Genomic DNA, 15,748 nt, shown 5'->3' on the forward strand with positions numbered 1-15,748 from the left:
CCAGATGTAGGATGCTGCACTCATCCTTATTAAACTTCAGGAACTTTGCCTGCACCCAGCTCTCCAGCCTGTCCAGGTCACATGGGATGGCTGCACAGCCTGACAGGTGTCAGCCACCCCCTCCCCCCCCCAGTTTTGTATCATCAGCAAACTTGCTGAGGGGACTCTCAATGCCCTCATCCAGGTCGTTGATAAAGATACTGAACAAAACTGGACCCAGGACAGATTCCTGGGGGACACCACTTGCCACAGGCCTCCACGCTGACTCTGTGCCACTGATGACGACCCTCTGAACTCTGTTGTGAAGCCAATTTTCAATCCACCTCACTAACTAGCCATTTATGCCACATCTCCTGAGCTTGTCTATGAAGATCTTATGGGAGACAGTATCAAAAACTTTACTGAAGTCAAGATATATGACATCCACTGCTCTTCCCTCATCTACCCATTTGGTCATAATTTCATAGAATGCTATCAGATTAGTCAGACAGGATCTCCCCAACAGGAGTAAATCCATGTTGGCTGCTCCTGATAACCTTTTTGTGTTCCATGTGGTTAGAGATGACCTCTAGGATGAGCTGCTCCATCATCTTTCCAGGGATGGAGGTGAGGCTGACTGGTCTGTAGTTTCCTGGGTCCTCCTTCTTGCCTTTTTTGAAGACTGGAGTGACATTTGCTTTCTTCCAGTTGTCAGGCACCTCTTCTCTTCTCCATGACTTTTCAATGATGATGGAGGGAGGTTTGGCAATAGTATCACCCATCTCTCTCTACGCTCATGGATGCACCCCATCAGGAACCATGGATTTGTCCTTAGTTGGTATAGAGACCTCTAACCCTCTCCTGACTGGCCAGCGGAATACCCACATCTCTCCAGTTCTGCTCCCTTGCTTCTAGAGACTGAGGTTCCTCAGGGCTGGTCTTAGGAGTGAAGACTGAGACAAAGAAGGCATTCAGCAACTCTGCCATCTCTGCATCATCAGTTACCTTATCTCCCCTCTCATTCAGCAGTGGGCCCACCTTTTACCTGCTCTTCCTTTTATCATAGATGTATTTGAAAAAACTCTTCTTTTTCTCTTTCACTCTTGCGGCAAGATTCAGTTCCAGGAGCGCCTTGGCCTTCCTTCCTGCATCTCTACATTCTCTGGCGACATGTCTATAATCTTCCCAATTGACTAGTCCTTTTTTCCACATATTATAAATCTCCTTTATTTTTTTGAGTTTTAGTAAGAGTTTCTTGCTTATCCGTGCAGGTCTTCTGCTTGCCATAAGTGATTTTTTTTTTTTTCCAAAGGGAATACATTTCTCTTGATCTTGGAGGAGATAATGTTTAAATATTAACCGGCTCTCTTGGGCCCTCCTTCCTTCCAGAGCCCTAGTCCACTGGATATTTCAAAGTAAGAGTCTTGAAGAGGGGAAAGTTTGCCCTTTTAAAGTCCAGAGTTGAAATTTTATTTACAACCCTGCTTCTTTGTTTATTGGTGTTAAACTCTGACATGTCCTGGTCAGTGCAACCAAGATTAGTCCCAACCTTGAAATCTCCAACCAGTCCTTCTTTGTTCATTAATACCAGGTCCAGTCTTGCACTACTTCTTGTTGGTTCTTCCACTACTTGCAGGAGAAAGTTGTCATCAGTGCACTGCAGGAACCTTTAGGACTGTTTGTGCTTCGTTGTATGATCTTTCCAAATAATATCCAAGTGTTTGAAGTCGCCCATAAGCACCAAGGCACTTGATCTTGAGGCTACTTCCAGCTGCCTGTAGAAGGCCTCATCAGTAGCTTCTTCCTGGTTTGGTGGTCTGGAGTAAACCCCCACAACCGTATCATCAATGTTTGTATGTCCCTTTACTCTTACCCATAAGTTTTCAACACTTTTATCATCTCCCCCTGGGTTGAACTCAACACACTGTAGTTGCTTATTCACATAGAGAGTGACTCCACCACCTTGCCTTGTCAGCCTGTCCTTCCCGAAAAGAACATAGTCATCCATAACCCCATTCCAGTCATGGGAGCTGTCCCACCATGTCTCTGTAATTGCAACAACATCATAACCCTGCAACTGCACTCAGATTTCCAGTTCATCCTGCTTATTTCCCATGCTTCTTGAGTTGATATACAACCACTTCAGAGACTTAGCAGAGGAGTATCTGTTACCATTGTGGGTGTTGCATAATCCACTATCCCCTGCAGCCCCTGGGACAGCACTGGAGCTGGTAGCCTGCCTCAAAATTGTCCCAGGAATGTCCTCAGGGAGGCTTGTTTTTCCCTCTCCCCCCTTCGAAATTAGTTTAAAGACCTATCAATCAGCCCTGCCAGTTCTTTTCCCAGGATTCTTTTTCCTTTCAGGCAATCATTTTATTTTCTGTAGTCAGCAGGCTTGGAGTCTTGCAGAGTAGCTCACAGTGAAAGAACCCCAAATTCTGCTTTTGATAACTTTCCCGCAGCCAGGCATTAATTTGCTGGATTTTCATGTTTATTCCATCATTAGGCATAGCTAGTGGGAGGACAGAAGGAAATACTACTTGTGCCCCTGACCCCTTAACCATTTGTCCCAGGGCTCTGAAGTCCTTCTTCATTGATCTCAAACTTTTTTTCAAGTATCTCAGGCTTAGATCTTGTACCAGAAGTCTTAGGATCTCAACTGATCATTGTATTTGTTGTTAGAAGACAAATTATAGCTTAAAACAGGGTTATTTAGAGCAGATTTAAAGCAAAACAAAACAGAAAAAACAATCTTAAATCACCACCACAGTGATCCTGCGGTATGTGAGGCTTCTGTTTGGTGAGTTAGCTTTTCCTTTTGAATTCTGTAGTGGCAGGTAGTATTGAGGAAGGTGGAAACATGCAATGATGATAAACCTTGTGTGTGTATACCAAATGTAGTTACTAGTAATCTGTCCTGTTTTGTGTGGAAATAGTTCCCTGAAGATGCATTTGCATTCAAAGTTAGTATTTGTAACTTTTGAATGCATTGGTATTTTCTGAAGATGTTACTAAAGAAAACTGCTTTTCAATTTGAGTTCTGATCTGTTTCTTTGAAGTGTAAGAACATGATGATTAAGAAATACGTAAAGTCATATAAAATTAAATAAGATTTTCTGAAGTTTTTTTTAGACTGGTTGTTAGTTCAGTAGATTTAAGTCAAGACCAAGAAATGGCCATTAACAATCTCTTTTTTTTCTTCTACTAATGATCCTATATCAGATGATGTGGAATAACTAAATCTGTTGATGAATTTTCCCTCCAGAACTTTTTTAGAAAACATGCACCTAGTGAAACAGGCCCTCATGGAATAAGTGCAGAAGTGATGGACACATATGTGAAGAGCTGTGGTAAGTTCTGGTGTTGTAGTTGGTAACTGTATAACCGGACTGTAAAGGACAGACATTAAGATACTAAACATAGAAGACATTAAAGGAGGTTTTGAGACAGCTTAGATGACTACAGACAGGATGCTGTGCATGTACTTGTTAAAATCGCTGTGAAAAAAATAGTTTTGAACCTGGAATTTTATACACAATTGCTCTCCTTGGCCCTTTTCTGATCTGCTTGAAAGAGATTAGAAGTTAACTACTGGGCTTTCTATCAATAGTTTTACCTCCGCCTTCTCTGCACTGGGAGTCGGGACCTTTATAATTCAGGGAGAGAAAAGTGTTTATATAACATTAAATCATCTGTCTTCAAGGTACAGCATTCTAATTTGTTTTAAAACATCAGGGTTTTTTGGGGTGAGGCTACATTCAACTTCTTGTTCCACATGAATGTTACAGAATCATAGAATGGTTTGCATTTGAAGGCACCTCCAAAGGTTGTCTAGTCCAGCCCCCAGAATAGTAGTCTAGTCCTTGTTCGGTGAAGTGATAGCAAAGTTAAAATACCATATATTTGCTGTCCATTAAATTAAAAGCAACCTCATTATACCAAAAAATGAATTAAAAAAAGAAAGAAAAGAGAATTCAGTTATTTCTTCACAGTATCTTGTCCTTTCCTCTTGTTTTTGTACTAGTGTATTCTTTAGACCTGCTTCAGACTGGGTGAAAGTAACAAAACAGGTCACTATCACTGTTTGGCTTAATGCTTAGCTTGTGAAAACTGCTGATGTGTTCATGTGATTTCATATGAATAATGCTTGTTTACAGTTGCCTTTAAAATGTATCTTCATTTAAAAATGTCTGTATGTGTGTATTTCACTCACAATACTTTATTGTCCTTTTAAGAATCTTAATAGTGAATGGATTTAAGCTTTTAGTGTCAGGCATATAATTGCATATTAATTAATAGAAATTAAATCTAGGTAATACTGAATAAATTTCAGGGGTTTAATTTATTGTTTTACATGTTGTTCATATTGCTAATAATCTTTATTATTCTTCACTAGCACGACCCTTGCCCCTGGTCTCTATCGTATATTTATTACTAGTGAACAAATGAAAAAGCTAATGCCATATGGTACTGTTAGTTGTGTGGAACTTGTTGCTCTGAAGGAAGGGTACTTGTATTGATATTTGCAGTTTACTTGTTACAGCTGGCTACTGTGTAATCACTTACATCCTTGGAGTTGGAGACAGACATCTGGATAATCTTTTGCTAACAAAAACAGGTAATGATTTTTTTACCAGTATAATTTTGTGACAACAATTACTTAATTGCTTAATTGGTAGTGTTTGTCTTCATTTTATTTGTGTACAACCGACTAAATATTGTAGATACAGCTCTCTCACCCTTCTCTGGACACAAAGGGTCCAGAGGGCTATATATAGCCAGCCGGCTATCTCTACCCTGCTGTACTTTAGCCCAGACAAGAAGATTAGTCAGACAGCAAGCTCATAGGCAGAACAGTGAAGCAAGAAGCCAAGCAGCAGCCCCAGAAAAGGAAAGAAACAAGCTAGTGCTACAAAATATAAGCTATTCAGTAGTCCAATGAAATGGGATAAACTTACTTTGCATTATTGTGTCCAGCCCCTAAGCCTGTCTGTCTTTAGACTTGAATTGTCTAGAAAACTGTATTTACAATTGAGACATCAGTCTTAAAACTGTTAACATTCCACCCCTTATACCTCATTCCATTTTCTGCGTCAAGCTATTCATCTTAACTAAAACCAGTATCAATATAATGAACAAAAAAAAAGTTTAGGTTTCAGTTCATTCTCAATTTCAGCTGTCTCAGATGTAGATTGATGTGAAGTTCAGAAAACAGGAAAGAGTCTGTCTCTCAATAAATGAGACAAAACACTTTCTCCCAGGTGACACAGGGTGCGTGCTTATGTACTGTATGTTCCTTTTGGATTCTTCTTTGGATGCTATGTTTACCTGAAAAGAGAATTCAAGAAATTCCTAACAACTTATATTACATGCTCTTAACTTAAACTCTTTCAGCTAGAGTTAGATTTCTTTGTGAAACATGCTGAACTTCACCATTCTCTTGCATGACCCAACATGTATGACCAAGACCTCCAGTAAATACCACCTCATGGACAGGTTTACCGTCATCTGAAGGAGAAAATACCCAAATAGCTTTTCTTAACAGATTCTTTTCATGAACAAGGGGAATTTTATCACAAGTCCATGGGCCCTGATGAGATGCACCCAAGAGTGCTGAGAGAACTGGCTGATGTTGTCTCTTTGCCACTCTCCATCATTTTTGCCAAATCATGGCAGACAGGAGAGGTGCCTGAGGAGTGGAGGAGAGGCCTTGCCCCTCAGAAAGGACACCTGTCCTGGCACCCCAAACCCCATTGCCCTCCCCATGACTGCCCTAGGGGATGTTTTCTCTCTCAACTCACCTCTGCTGCCTCAGACATATCCCAAAGTGCCTGACTACCTGAACCAGGCAGGGCCAGGGAAACATAGGGGATGACTCTGAGACCGGCTTCAACGGATGTCAGTAGCAACACTGCTAGCAGAAGTACTGCCCAGCATCAAGAAGAACCTCACTTCAATCACCAGAATTCACATGCACATGTGTCCAAAGTCCAGTTATGAGCCACACTGGCCAAGGTTCTGCTGTTGCCTGACAGTATAGCAAGGAGTATGTCACAGTTGGTGGCTTGCTGATGTATAAGTCCACTGCTCAGTAACATCAACGTCCGCTACAAACTCATGTCACAAGAACGCCTTCTGCCTACAAATGCATGGCATCAGGTTAAAAACTAAAATATCCCCTTTGGCTACAAATCTGCCATATCTACATTGGATATATGTATATGATGCTGTAGTTGCAAAACCATGCTCCATAACTGAAAAGTCCTGGCAGTCAGATGAAGTTCCTGGTAACATGAAGAAGAGAAATGTTGTGCCCATTTTTAAAAAGGGTAGAAAAGAGTGCACTGAAAATTACCAGCTTGTCAGCCTCACCCCTGTGCCTGGGAAGATCATGGAACAGATCCTCCTAGAAGCTATGCTAAAGCATGCAGAGGAAAGGAAGGTGATTTGAGACAGCCTGGGCAAGTCCTGCCTGACCAACTTAATGGCTTTCTACAATGAAGTGACTGCATGAATGGAGTCACGGAACCACAGAATCACAGAATTAACCAGGTTGGAAAAAACCTTGAAGATTGTCAAGTTCAACCTATCACCCAACACCATCTAGTTAACTAAACACTAAATGCCTCATCCAGTCTTATTTTAAACACTTCAGGGACAGTGACTATACCACCTCCATAGGCAGGACATTCTAATAGCCAATCACTCTTTCTGTGAAGAGTTTCTTCCTAACATCCAGCCTAAACCTCCCCTAGCACAGCTTGATACTGTTTCCTCTCATTCTGTCACTGGTGGCCTGGAAGAAGAGACCAACCCCCACCTGCCTACAGCCTCCCTTCAGGCAGTTGTAGATGGCACTGAGGTCTCCCCTGAATCTCCTCTTCTCCAGGCTAAACAACCCCAGCTCCCTCAGCCACTCCTCATAGGGCTTCTGTTCCAGACCCCTCACCACCTTTGTTGCCCTTCTCTGGACATGTTCCAGCAACTCAACGTCTTTCTTAAACTGAGGGGCCCAGAACTGGACACAGTACTCAAGGTGTGGTCTAACCAGTACTGAGTACAGGCACAGAATGACTTCCCTGCTCCACTTGGCCACACTATTCCTGATCCAGGTCAGGATGCCATTGGCCTTGTTGGCCACCTGGGCACACTGCTAGCTCATGTTCAGCCTACTGTCAATCAGTACCCCCAGGTCCCTTTCTGCCTGGCCACTCTCCAGCCACTTTGTCGCCAGCCTGTATCACTGCATGAGGTTGTTGTGGCCAATGTATAGAACCCAACACTTGGACATGTTGAATCTTACACTGTTGAACTCTGCCCATCTGACCAGCCTGTCAAGGTCCCTCTGCAGAGCCCTCCTACCCTCTAACATATCAGCAGCTTGGCTGCTGCAGGTAAGTAGTATTGAGGCACACAAGTACTGCCAGCTCGGAATAATGCTGGAGCCATCTGTAGGGCGTTTACATTGTCTGTTCTCACCCTTTTTGACTCCACCCCGTAGAAGCCCCAGAGAGACCCATTTGGGAGGTGCTACCTCTTGCCAGCCAGCATATCAAAGCCCAGTATATTCTCTGGGTAGGGGCTAAGAACTACCTCCTCAAAGGTGCTCCGTTTTTCTCCTGGAAGCCACACCCTTGTCTTTGCTAAATAGCAGACATTAGATGTGTTGTGGTTGAGGGGAGGAATAAATTAATTACCCTCACAACAATAATTAATAAATGATATGGCAAACAGGTATTAATAAAAATAGTAACCCTTTATTATGAAATATGCCCAAACTCGTTAAAAGGATCGTTGTACGGTTAGAAGTTATATTTATAATGGAATATATGCAATCTTAGGGCGTATATAAACTATTCTATGCAAATTAGGAGGCAACAACTTAGAAAGTCCCCTAGAGGAGATAGTGCTTGATTACAATGGGAGGAGGCTCGATAAGAATCGTTAAACCCAAAGGGCAGTGAATTAGTTACAGCTGGTTTCACCCATATGTGGGTGCTGCTGCTGCATTAGCTTTGGGGCACTCTCATAGGGCACAGCACGGCAGATTGCCAGCAGGAAAGGTTTACCGTGTGGTCCCAGGCTGGTCTGGCTTCAGCAGACAGTGGGCAGTTAACGACCCTATTCGTGACAGGCGCTTGCTTGGTTTCTGGGTAAACTGAGGCACAGCATGATTCTGGTGGCAAGGGGAAGCAGGCTAAGGCGGCTCTGGCTTTTAGGCTCGTAGCTTCTCTGGCTTTCATGTGTATGGCTTGTGGCTTTTTCCCAGGCTCTGGACCAGGCACTTGAGGCAGGACAGGTGGCAAGGCTTGAAGCAAGACTTGAGCAAGGCAAGACAAGGCTTGAGCAAGGCAAGCGTGACTACAAATTGCCAGTGATCAGTTGGTCCAATGGGGCACCAAAGCTAATGTGTAGCTGCCCAATGGAAAAGCATTCTGCCAGGCTATAACCATAAAAGGCAGAAGCAAGGACCTTGTATCTGGGGTCAGCTTATGTGCTCTCACCCCAGATAAACATCTTGTTTACCAGAAATGCAGGAGTCCTGTGCCCTTTGTTCCTTTTCCCACGTTGCCCTGTTTTTCTCCAGGAAGGAGGGGAGAGAAAGGGACTCTGTCTAGACATGTTAAGGCCTGTCTGGATTAGTATTGGGCCATGTCATGGCCCTGCCATCACAAGGTGCTCTGGTAACACCTAGTGTTTTTATCTTTCTGTGGGATGGCTGGATTCCCAGGATTTTTCCCAATTCAGTGTCAAATCATGGAAGACAGGAGAGGTGCCTGAGAACTGGAGGAGAGCCAATGTCACTCCAGTCTTCAAAAAGGCAAGAAAGATGTTCCAGCGAACTATCAACCAGTCAGCCTCACCTCCATCCCTGGAAAAATGATGGAATCCTTCTGGAGGGTATCTCAAGGCACTTGGAAGAGAAGGTGGTTATCAGGAGTAATCAGCAAGGAGAAATCACGCTTGTCTAATCTGATAGCATTCTATGATGCCATAACTGAATGGGTAGATTAAGGGAGACTGGTGGATGTAGTCTACTTTGACCTTAGCAAGGCCTTTGACACTGTCTCCCATGACATCCTAGTGAGCAAGCTCAGAAAATGTGGGATGGAAAAGCAGACAGTGAGATCGATTAGGAAGTGGTTACAAGATAGAGTTCAAAGAGTGGTTATCAATGGTGCCAGGTCCAGCTGGAGAGCTGTAACTAGTGGAGGCCCCCAGGGATCAGTGCTGGGTCTGGTGCTGTTCAACATCTTCATCAATGACATTGATGAGGGGACAGAGTGTCTGCTTAGCATTTTTGCTGATGACACCGGACCAGGAGGTTTGGCTGATACAGCTGAAGGCTGTGCAGCCATCCAGCGAGACTTGGACAGACTGGAGAGCTGGGCACAGAGGAATCAAATGAAGTTCAACAAGGACAAGTGTAGAGTCCTGCATCTGGTGAGGAGTAATAAACTTGCACCAGTACAGGTTGGGAGGTGATCTGTTGGAGAGCAGCCCTGTGGAGATGTCCCTAGGAGTCCTGGTAGATAACAAGTTATCCATGGGACAGCAATGTGCCTTTCTGCCCAAGAAGGCCAATTTACGGAACCTCTATTATTTAGCAATCGGGTTGCTTGTGCTAGATGTTTGTCCCAGTTTTTTTTAAATTTCCACACCCCCATTGCTTTCAGGGTGGTTTTCAGCAAACCATTATAGTGTTCAATCTTTCCTGAAGCTGGTGCATAGTAGGGAATATGGTCTGCCATGCTCTTTGGCCAGTCTTTCATGAGATTGTTCTTAAAATGAGTATCATTTTGTGGGTCAATTTTTTCTGGAGTACCATGTCTCCATGATTTGTCTTTCCAGACCAAGAATGGTGTTACATGCAGTAGCATGAGGAACTGGATAGGTTTCCAACTGTTCAGTGCTTGCCTCTACCATAGTCAGCAAATGCTGTTTACCAGTCTGAGAAAGAGGTAGAGTGCTGTAATCAATCTCCCACTCTTTGCCATACTTGTACTTAGACCATGACTCACCGTACCACAAGGGCTTGATTTGATTAGCCTCCTTAATAGCATCACAAATGTCACAGTTACGTATGACTTGCTTGATAGCATCCATGGATATGTCAACTGATCTGTCATGTGCCCATCTCTACCTTCATGCCCCAATTAATCTTATGCCCACTGAGCTAAGAACAATTCACCTGGGAATTTCCAGTCTATGTCAAGATCACACAGTTTGCATCTACTTGAGAAACTTCAGCAGCTAAATCTGCCTGATGGTTGTGTTGGCATTCCTCAGTAACTTTACTCTTAGGCATGTGTGTGTCTGTGTCGCACTTTCACTGGATTTCTGTCCAAACGAGCACCAATATCTTTCCACAGGTCAGCAGTCCAAATAGGCTTTCCTCCTCTCTACCAGTATTATTTGTCCTAGTGAATCAAAGTTTAGGTTTAAACTACTGGCAGCGTGAAGTGGCAGTCAAAGAATAAGAAAGTCAGGAGGTTAGTTGTTCTTTATATGTATTACTAGGCAAGATATGATATAATGTGTATATGATATGCAGTTTTGATGTCATTTGTACATCTCTATGTAATGGAAGTCTTAACTTCACAGAATCACAGAATACATTCCACTGAAAGACACCTGGAAGATCATCCAGTCCAACCCTTAACCCAGCACTGAAGGGTCAACACTAAACCACGTCTCGTAAGCGCCAAGTCCACATGCTGCTTAAACATCTCCAGGGATGGTGACTCCACCACTGCCCTGGGCAGACCATTCCACCTCAGTGTAAACATGTTTGCAAACACTGAGGTTTTTGTGTAGTTGTAAATTGGCTTATTTTGCAGTCTTGTGCTCTGCTGTTACATTTTTCATACTGAAAAATGGACCTGTAAGCTGTGGGTTTGGTTTTTTTAACACAATTTTGAGTGATGCTATTTTCTTTTTTTGCAAGTAGTATGGGTGGAGTACACAACAAAGTTTGGCTGTCTTTATCTAGGACCAAGACAACATTTCACTTTTAGCTTAAACTGAGCTAAAATCATAATTACAGCATTTTTCTGAGGACTCTTGGTCCAAAGCTGAGAAAAAGGATACATTAAAAATACTTCTAGAATGACCCTAGCCCCAAACATCATAGTTTTTCTTTATCAAACCTTTTTTAACATACTGTGAGAAGGCAAATTCAAGATCTACTAGTTGTACACCAGTTGTATGTTAAGAGGTGTCAAATAATTCTGCTTTTCTTTGTGTGCTGTCCAAATCCAGCAGACATTCAGACAAGTATTAACAGTAGTCAGAAGGAATTGGTTACAATCTTGACTGAGATATACATGCAAATTCTTATCTCAAATTTTACTTTCTTTTAAGTGATTTTGTGAGCTTTCTGTGTGTTTAAGAAATTTGTGATGTGTCCCAGAAGTGCAAATGTCATGTGAGACCTGTCAAAGAAGGATTCACTTCAATATTTTCTATTCCCTGTGACTCTTCTTGATGAAACCAAACCACTATACGGCAAAAATCCAAGTGTTTTATTGTCACCCTAATTGAGCTGGCTGGATTTGAAAGCTCCACTTGAAATCATGTATGTGTGTGTGTGTGTATATATATATATATATATATATATATATATATACACATATATATATGTATGCATACAATCTATTGGGTTTTTTCAAAGCCTTTTCTGCAAAGAAAGAAGGAAATAGACTCCTCAGATTTCTGCTTACTGCATTGACAACTAGGGGAGAGAAAGCAGTAGAAGTTGCCATCTAATCAAGTACATCCGTTAGTTATCAGCAAGCCCTGTGTATCTTGGAAGTTCATACAGCATGTAAACATTGTGATTCTCCGTACCTTATTTTAACTTCTAGGTGTTTTGCCACCTGTATAGATTAATAACCATCCAGGTAGAGTGCATAATCCCAGTGATGCTAGATAAATAGAAGATTTCTCTATTCGAGAAAACAAATTATTTAAAAATTAAGCTGCTTCAACTATTAGAATTGGGGTATTAGAGTGGAAAGAAATTCAGAAGTTTTTGAAAACCATCACAAAATTTTAACAAACATTTCTTGTAGGAGAAATATATTTTTTTAGTTAGATTTTTTGTTTGGGTTTTTTATCATTATTTGCGTACTTTTTGAACTTCTTCCACTGGGGTTCTGATGCTTGAATACCTTCATTACCCACTGATGAAGAGTTAGAAGGTGTGGTTAAGTGCTTATAATGAAGTGAATGAAAAGCATGTAAACAAAAAAGTGTTCCTCGGGGAAAAGAGGCATGTCCAGGTGGAAAGCTTGTTATTTTCTGAACAGAGCTAAAGTTTCTGTTACTGTTATTTGGTATACTTTGTATGAAAAAGTAGAAATTAACTCTTAGGTTTTGATTAGGATAAAAGAAACCCCTAATTACACAAGGGAACAAATAAAGCAAATGTATTTTTCCTTAACTGCTTGGTAATGTGCAACTAGGCATTTAAAAAAATCTAGCTTGAGAGGTTTCTATTGTTTATCTAAAGTGAAGAGTATAATCATGTTACAGCACGTATACTTTAGTTTTTTAATTTGGGGTGAAGTGCTTGTTTAAAAGGTGTGTGCATTAAAGTAACAGCAAGGTGGTTGTTTAGCTTAGTGGCATTATTTAAGTAGTACAGCAGAGGGCAGTGCACATCCACCGCACCTTCTGAGTCTGATACTGTTTTCATCTGCTGCCTATTGGAGAGATTTTCTAAGCTTTCAAGATAAATTCTTGTTTCAAACGCAACAAAGGCTTGCCACAAAGCCATGTTTCTTACTACTGGCAATCCCTTAGACTTAAGTTAGAAAAAGCTAAGCTCATTCTTCTCTTGAGGAATCAGCTTCTCTTGGAAGCTGTAAAGTACGTTGCTTCAAAATCGTATGATCATGTATGCATCCTTTCTTGATCACACTTATGTAATGAATTGAAGTTTTCCAATAGGGTAAAGAATTCTGAGTACTGCCTGAGAGTTCACATACTTTTCTTGGAATTATATGGCAATGTGTATCAGTACTTTTTTGGCTCTACCTTTTATTTTTGTGGATGTAGCCCCATCTGTGTTGGACTCCTAACAGAATTGTTACATCAGCTTGTAAGAGATGATGCTTACAATACATTGAGTATAATTTAAATATTTATCAATAGATAGAATCATAGAATCATAGAATCAAGAAGGTTGGAAGAGACCTCAAAGATCATCGAGTCCAACCTGTCACCCTAAACCTCATGACTATCTAAACCATGGCACCAAGTGCCACGTCCAATCCCCTCTTGAACACCTCCAGGGATGGTGACTCCACCACCTCCCTGGGCAGCCCATTCCAATGGCCAACCACTCTCTCTGTGAAGAACTTTCTCCTCACCTCCAGCCTAAACCTCCCCTGGTGCAGCTTGAGACTGTGTCCTCTTGTTCTGGTGCTGGTTGCCTGGGAGAAGAGACCAAACCCCTCCTGGCTACAACCTCCCTTCAGGTAGTTGTAGACAGCAGATACTGAAGTTCCTAAAACAAAATAGTTTCTCACTCAATGTTAGAAATATATTTTTTTTTAACTATAGAATAAGAATGTCTGTTGTCTGGGTGAAATATTTTTTGCTGGTTTTGGTGACTGCTTTATACCTACAGTTCTAGAAAAAGTGACTTTTTAAGTATTCTTAGGTACCTAGATTTGCATATTTTGAAGTGCTGTACTGTTATACTTCAAGGCAACTGTAGAAGTTTGGAAAGAGATACAGGGAACTTTCAATCAAACATTCCCATCTATCCAATTAATGTATTGTGTTACAGCACTATTTATTTTCTCTGAGAACTTTCAACTTCTTATGTTTCCTGAAGGCTAAATATATTGCCAATTGCTGTATTTTTTAAGTTTTTGTTTCCAAATTTATGACAACAGATTTTACTGTGACTTGTAAATAGCAGGGCATGGTTTTGCAGCTGAATATTCAGCTTTGAGTAACATCAGTGTCTTATCATAGGATTACAGGCTAATTGAACACCTTATGTACCCTTTGTTGCTTTTGAATGAGGAGCTAGATGACTGTGAAGCTGCATTGTGATACAGAAGATGTAGCATGTTCTTTCATGCAATATTCATTATGCTAATATGTTTCTATTATGTCATGACTTCTCTTGAAAACACTCCTGCTTTTGTTCTAGCTCTGTTTTTTGTTGTAGATTTGGGATCTAGCCACTGATAAAACAGCCAAATAGGGATATTTTCATATTTTTGGTAAACATTTTAAAGGCTTAAGACAGTCAGTACTGTCACTATTAGAGCTAAGTGTTTCTATTATGATAGAAAATCACAGATAATGGTAGGGATTGGGAGAGACCTTTGGGGATCATGTAGTTCAACTGCATTGCTAAAGCAGGTTCACCTACATCAGGGTTCACAGGAACATGTCCAAGAAAGTTGTGAAAGAGGAGGAAGCTCCACTACCTCTCCCAGCAGCCTGTTCCACTGCTTCATCAACCACAAAGTAAAGAAGCTTTTCCTTATGCTGAGGTGGAACTTCCCGTGTTCTAGTTTGTGCTCATTGCCCATTGTCCTATCAGTAGGCACCACTGAAAAGAGTTTGGCCCCATCCTCTTGACAGCTACCCTTTAGATAGTGATAACCATTGATGAGATCTCCTCTCAGTCTTTTCTTCTTCAGCCCCAGGTCTCTCAGCCTCTCCTCATAAGAGAGGTACTCCAGTAAAGTCTCCTATATCATTTGAGGTATCTTACCTTATAGACAGAGATTTCACAAAGGTCCTGTTATATTTGCAGGCTAATGTACATTTTTTAGGGCATTTGAGACATTCAGATGGCATTCCTTGAGTAGGCATGCATGTGTGTATCTGACCGACTAACTCTGATCCTAGTGACTGGACAGCTTAATCTTCCTGTTAGGGACCTACATATAAATTCAAGTTCCCTTTATAGGTTCCCTAAATATAGGCATTTTGATCTGAATACTACCTGTGCGACTGCTTTGTTACAGTAGAACAAAGTGCTCCATGGATAAAATTATTAATATCTGAAGGCAGATCAAAAACTTAAGGGCTCAGAACTTGAAAACCACATTTGCATTTAGCATCATGTGCAAGATAAGTGAAATAACTGGACCATTTTGTCATTTATTGCTTAAAAGTAGAGCTGTCTAGATAAAGGTCTGTCTTCAACGTGAAGTGCACCAACTCTGATAATTGATTCTTCAGTCTCAGTTAGAAAGGGTTGCTAGGTAAGGCAGCAAAAGTCTGCACAGTTCCATACATGAAATTACACCATCCATCATCAGTAAATTGACAGATGACACCAAGCTGGGAGCAGGTGTTGGTCTGTTAGAGGGTAGAAGGACTCTGCAGAGGGACCTTGACCGTCTAGACAGATGGGCAGAGTCCAACAGGATGGCATTCAACAAATCCAAGTGCTGGGTGCTGTGCTTTGGCCACAACAACCCCATGCAGAGCTACAGGCTGGGGTCGGAGTGGCTGGAGAGCAGCCAGACAGAAAGGGACCTGGGGGTACTGGTCGACAGCCGCCTGAACATGAGCCAGCAGTGTGCCCAGGTGGCCAAGAGAGCCAGTGGCATCCTGGCCTGCATCAGGCATAGTATGGCCAAGTGGAGCAGGGAGGTACATTGTACCCCTGTACACGGCACTGGTTAGGCTGCACCTTGAGTTCTGGGCCACTCAGTTTAGGAAAGATGTTGAATTTCTGGAGCATGTCCAGAGAAGGGCAACGAGGCTGGTGAGAGGCCTTGAGAACAAG

At 41.8% G+C, this 15,748-nt stretch overlaps 1 protein-coding gene across 1 annotated transcript in view; it reads left to right on the plus strand.

Moving 5' to 3' along the window:
- The window catches only part of PIK3C3 (phosphatidylinositol 3-kinase catalytic subunit type 3), a 100,025-nt gene that overhangs the window by 42,490 nt on the left and 41,787 nt on the right, over positions 1-15,748 (plus strand). The window contains exons 20-21 of the mRNA XM_054398342.1: positions 3,245-3,329; positions 4,523-4,597. Coding sequence (XP_054254317.1) covers positions 3,245-3,329; positions 4,523-4,597 — 160 coding nt within the window. The remainder of the gene's footprint in view (positions 1-3,244; positions 3,330-4,522; positions 4,598-15,748) is intronic.

This window comes from Indicator indicator (assembly GCF_027791375.1).
Source record: "Indicator indicator isolate 239-I01 chromosome Z unlocalized genomic scaffold, UM_Iind_1.1 iindZ_random_scaffold_49, whole genome shotgun sequence".
In the NCBI taxonomy this organism is placed as follows: domain Eukaryota; kingdom Metazoa; phylum Chordata; class Aves; order Piciformes; family Indicatoridae; genus Indicator; species Indicator indicator.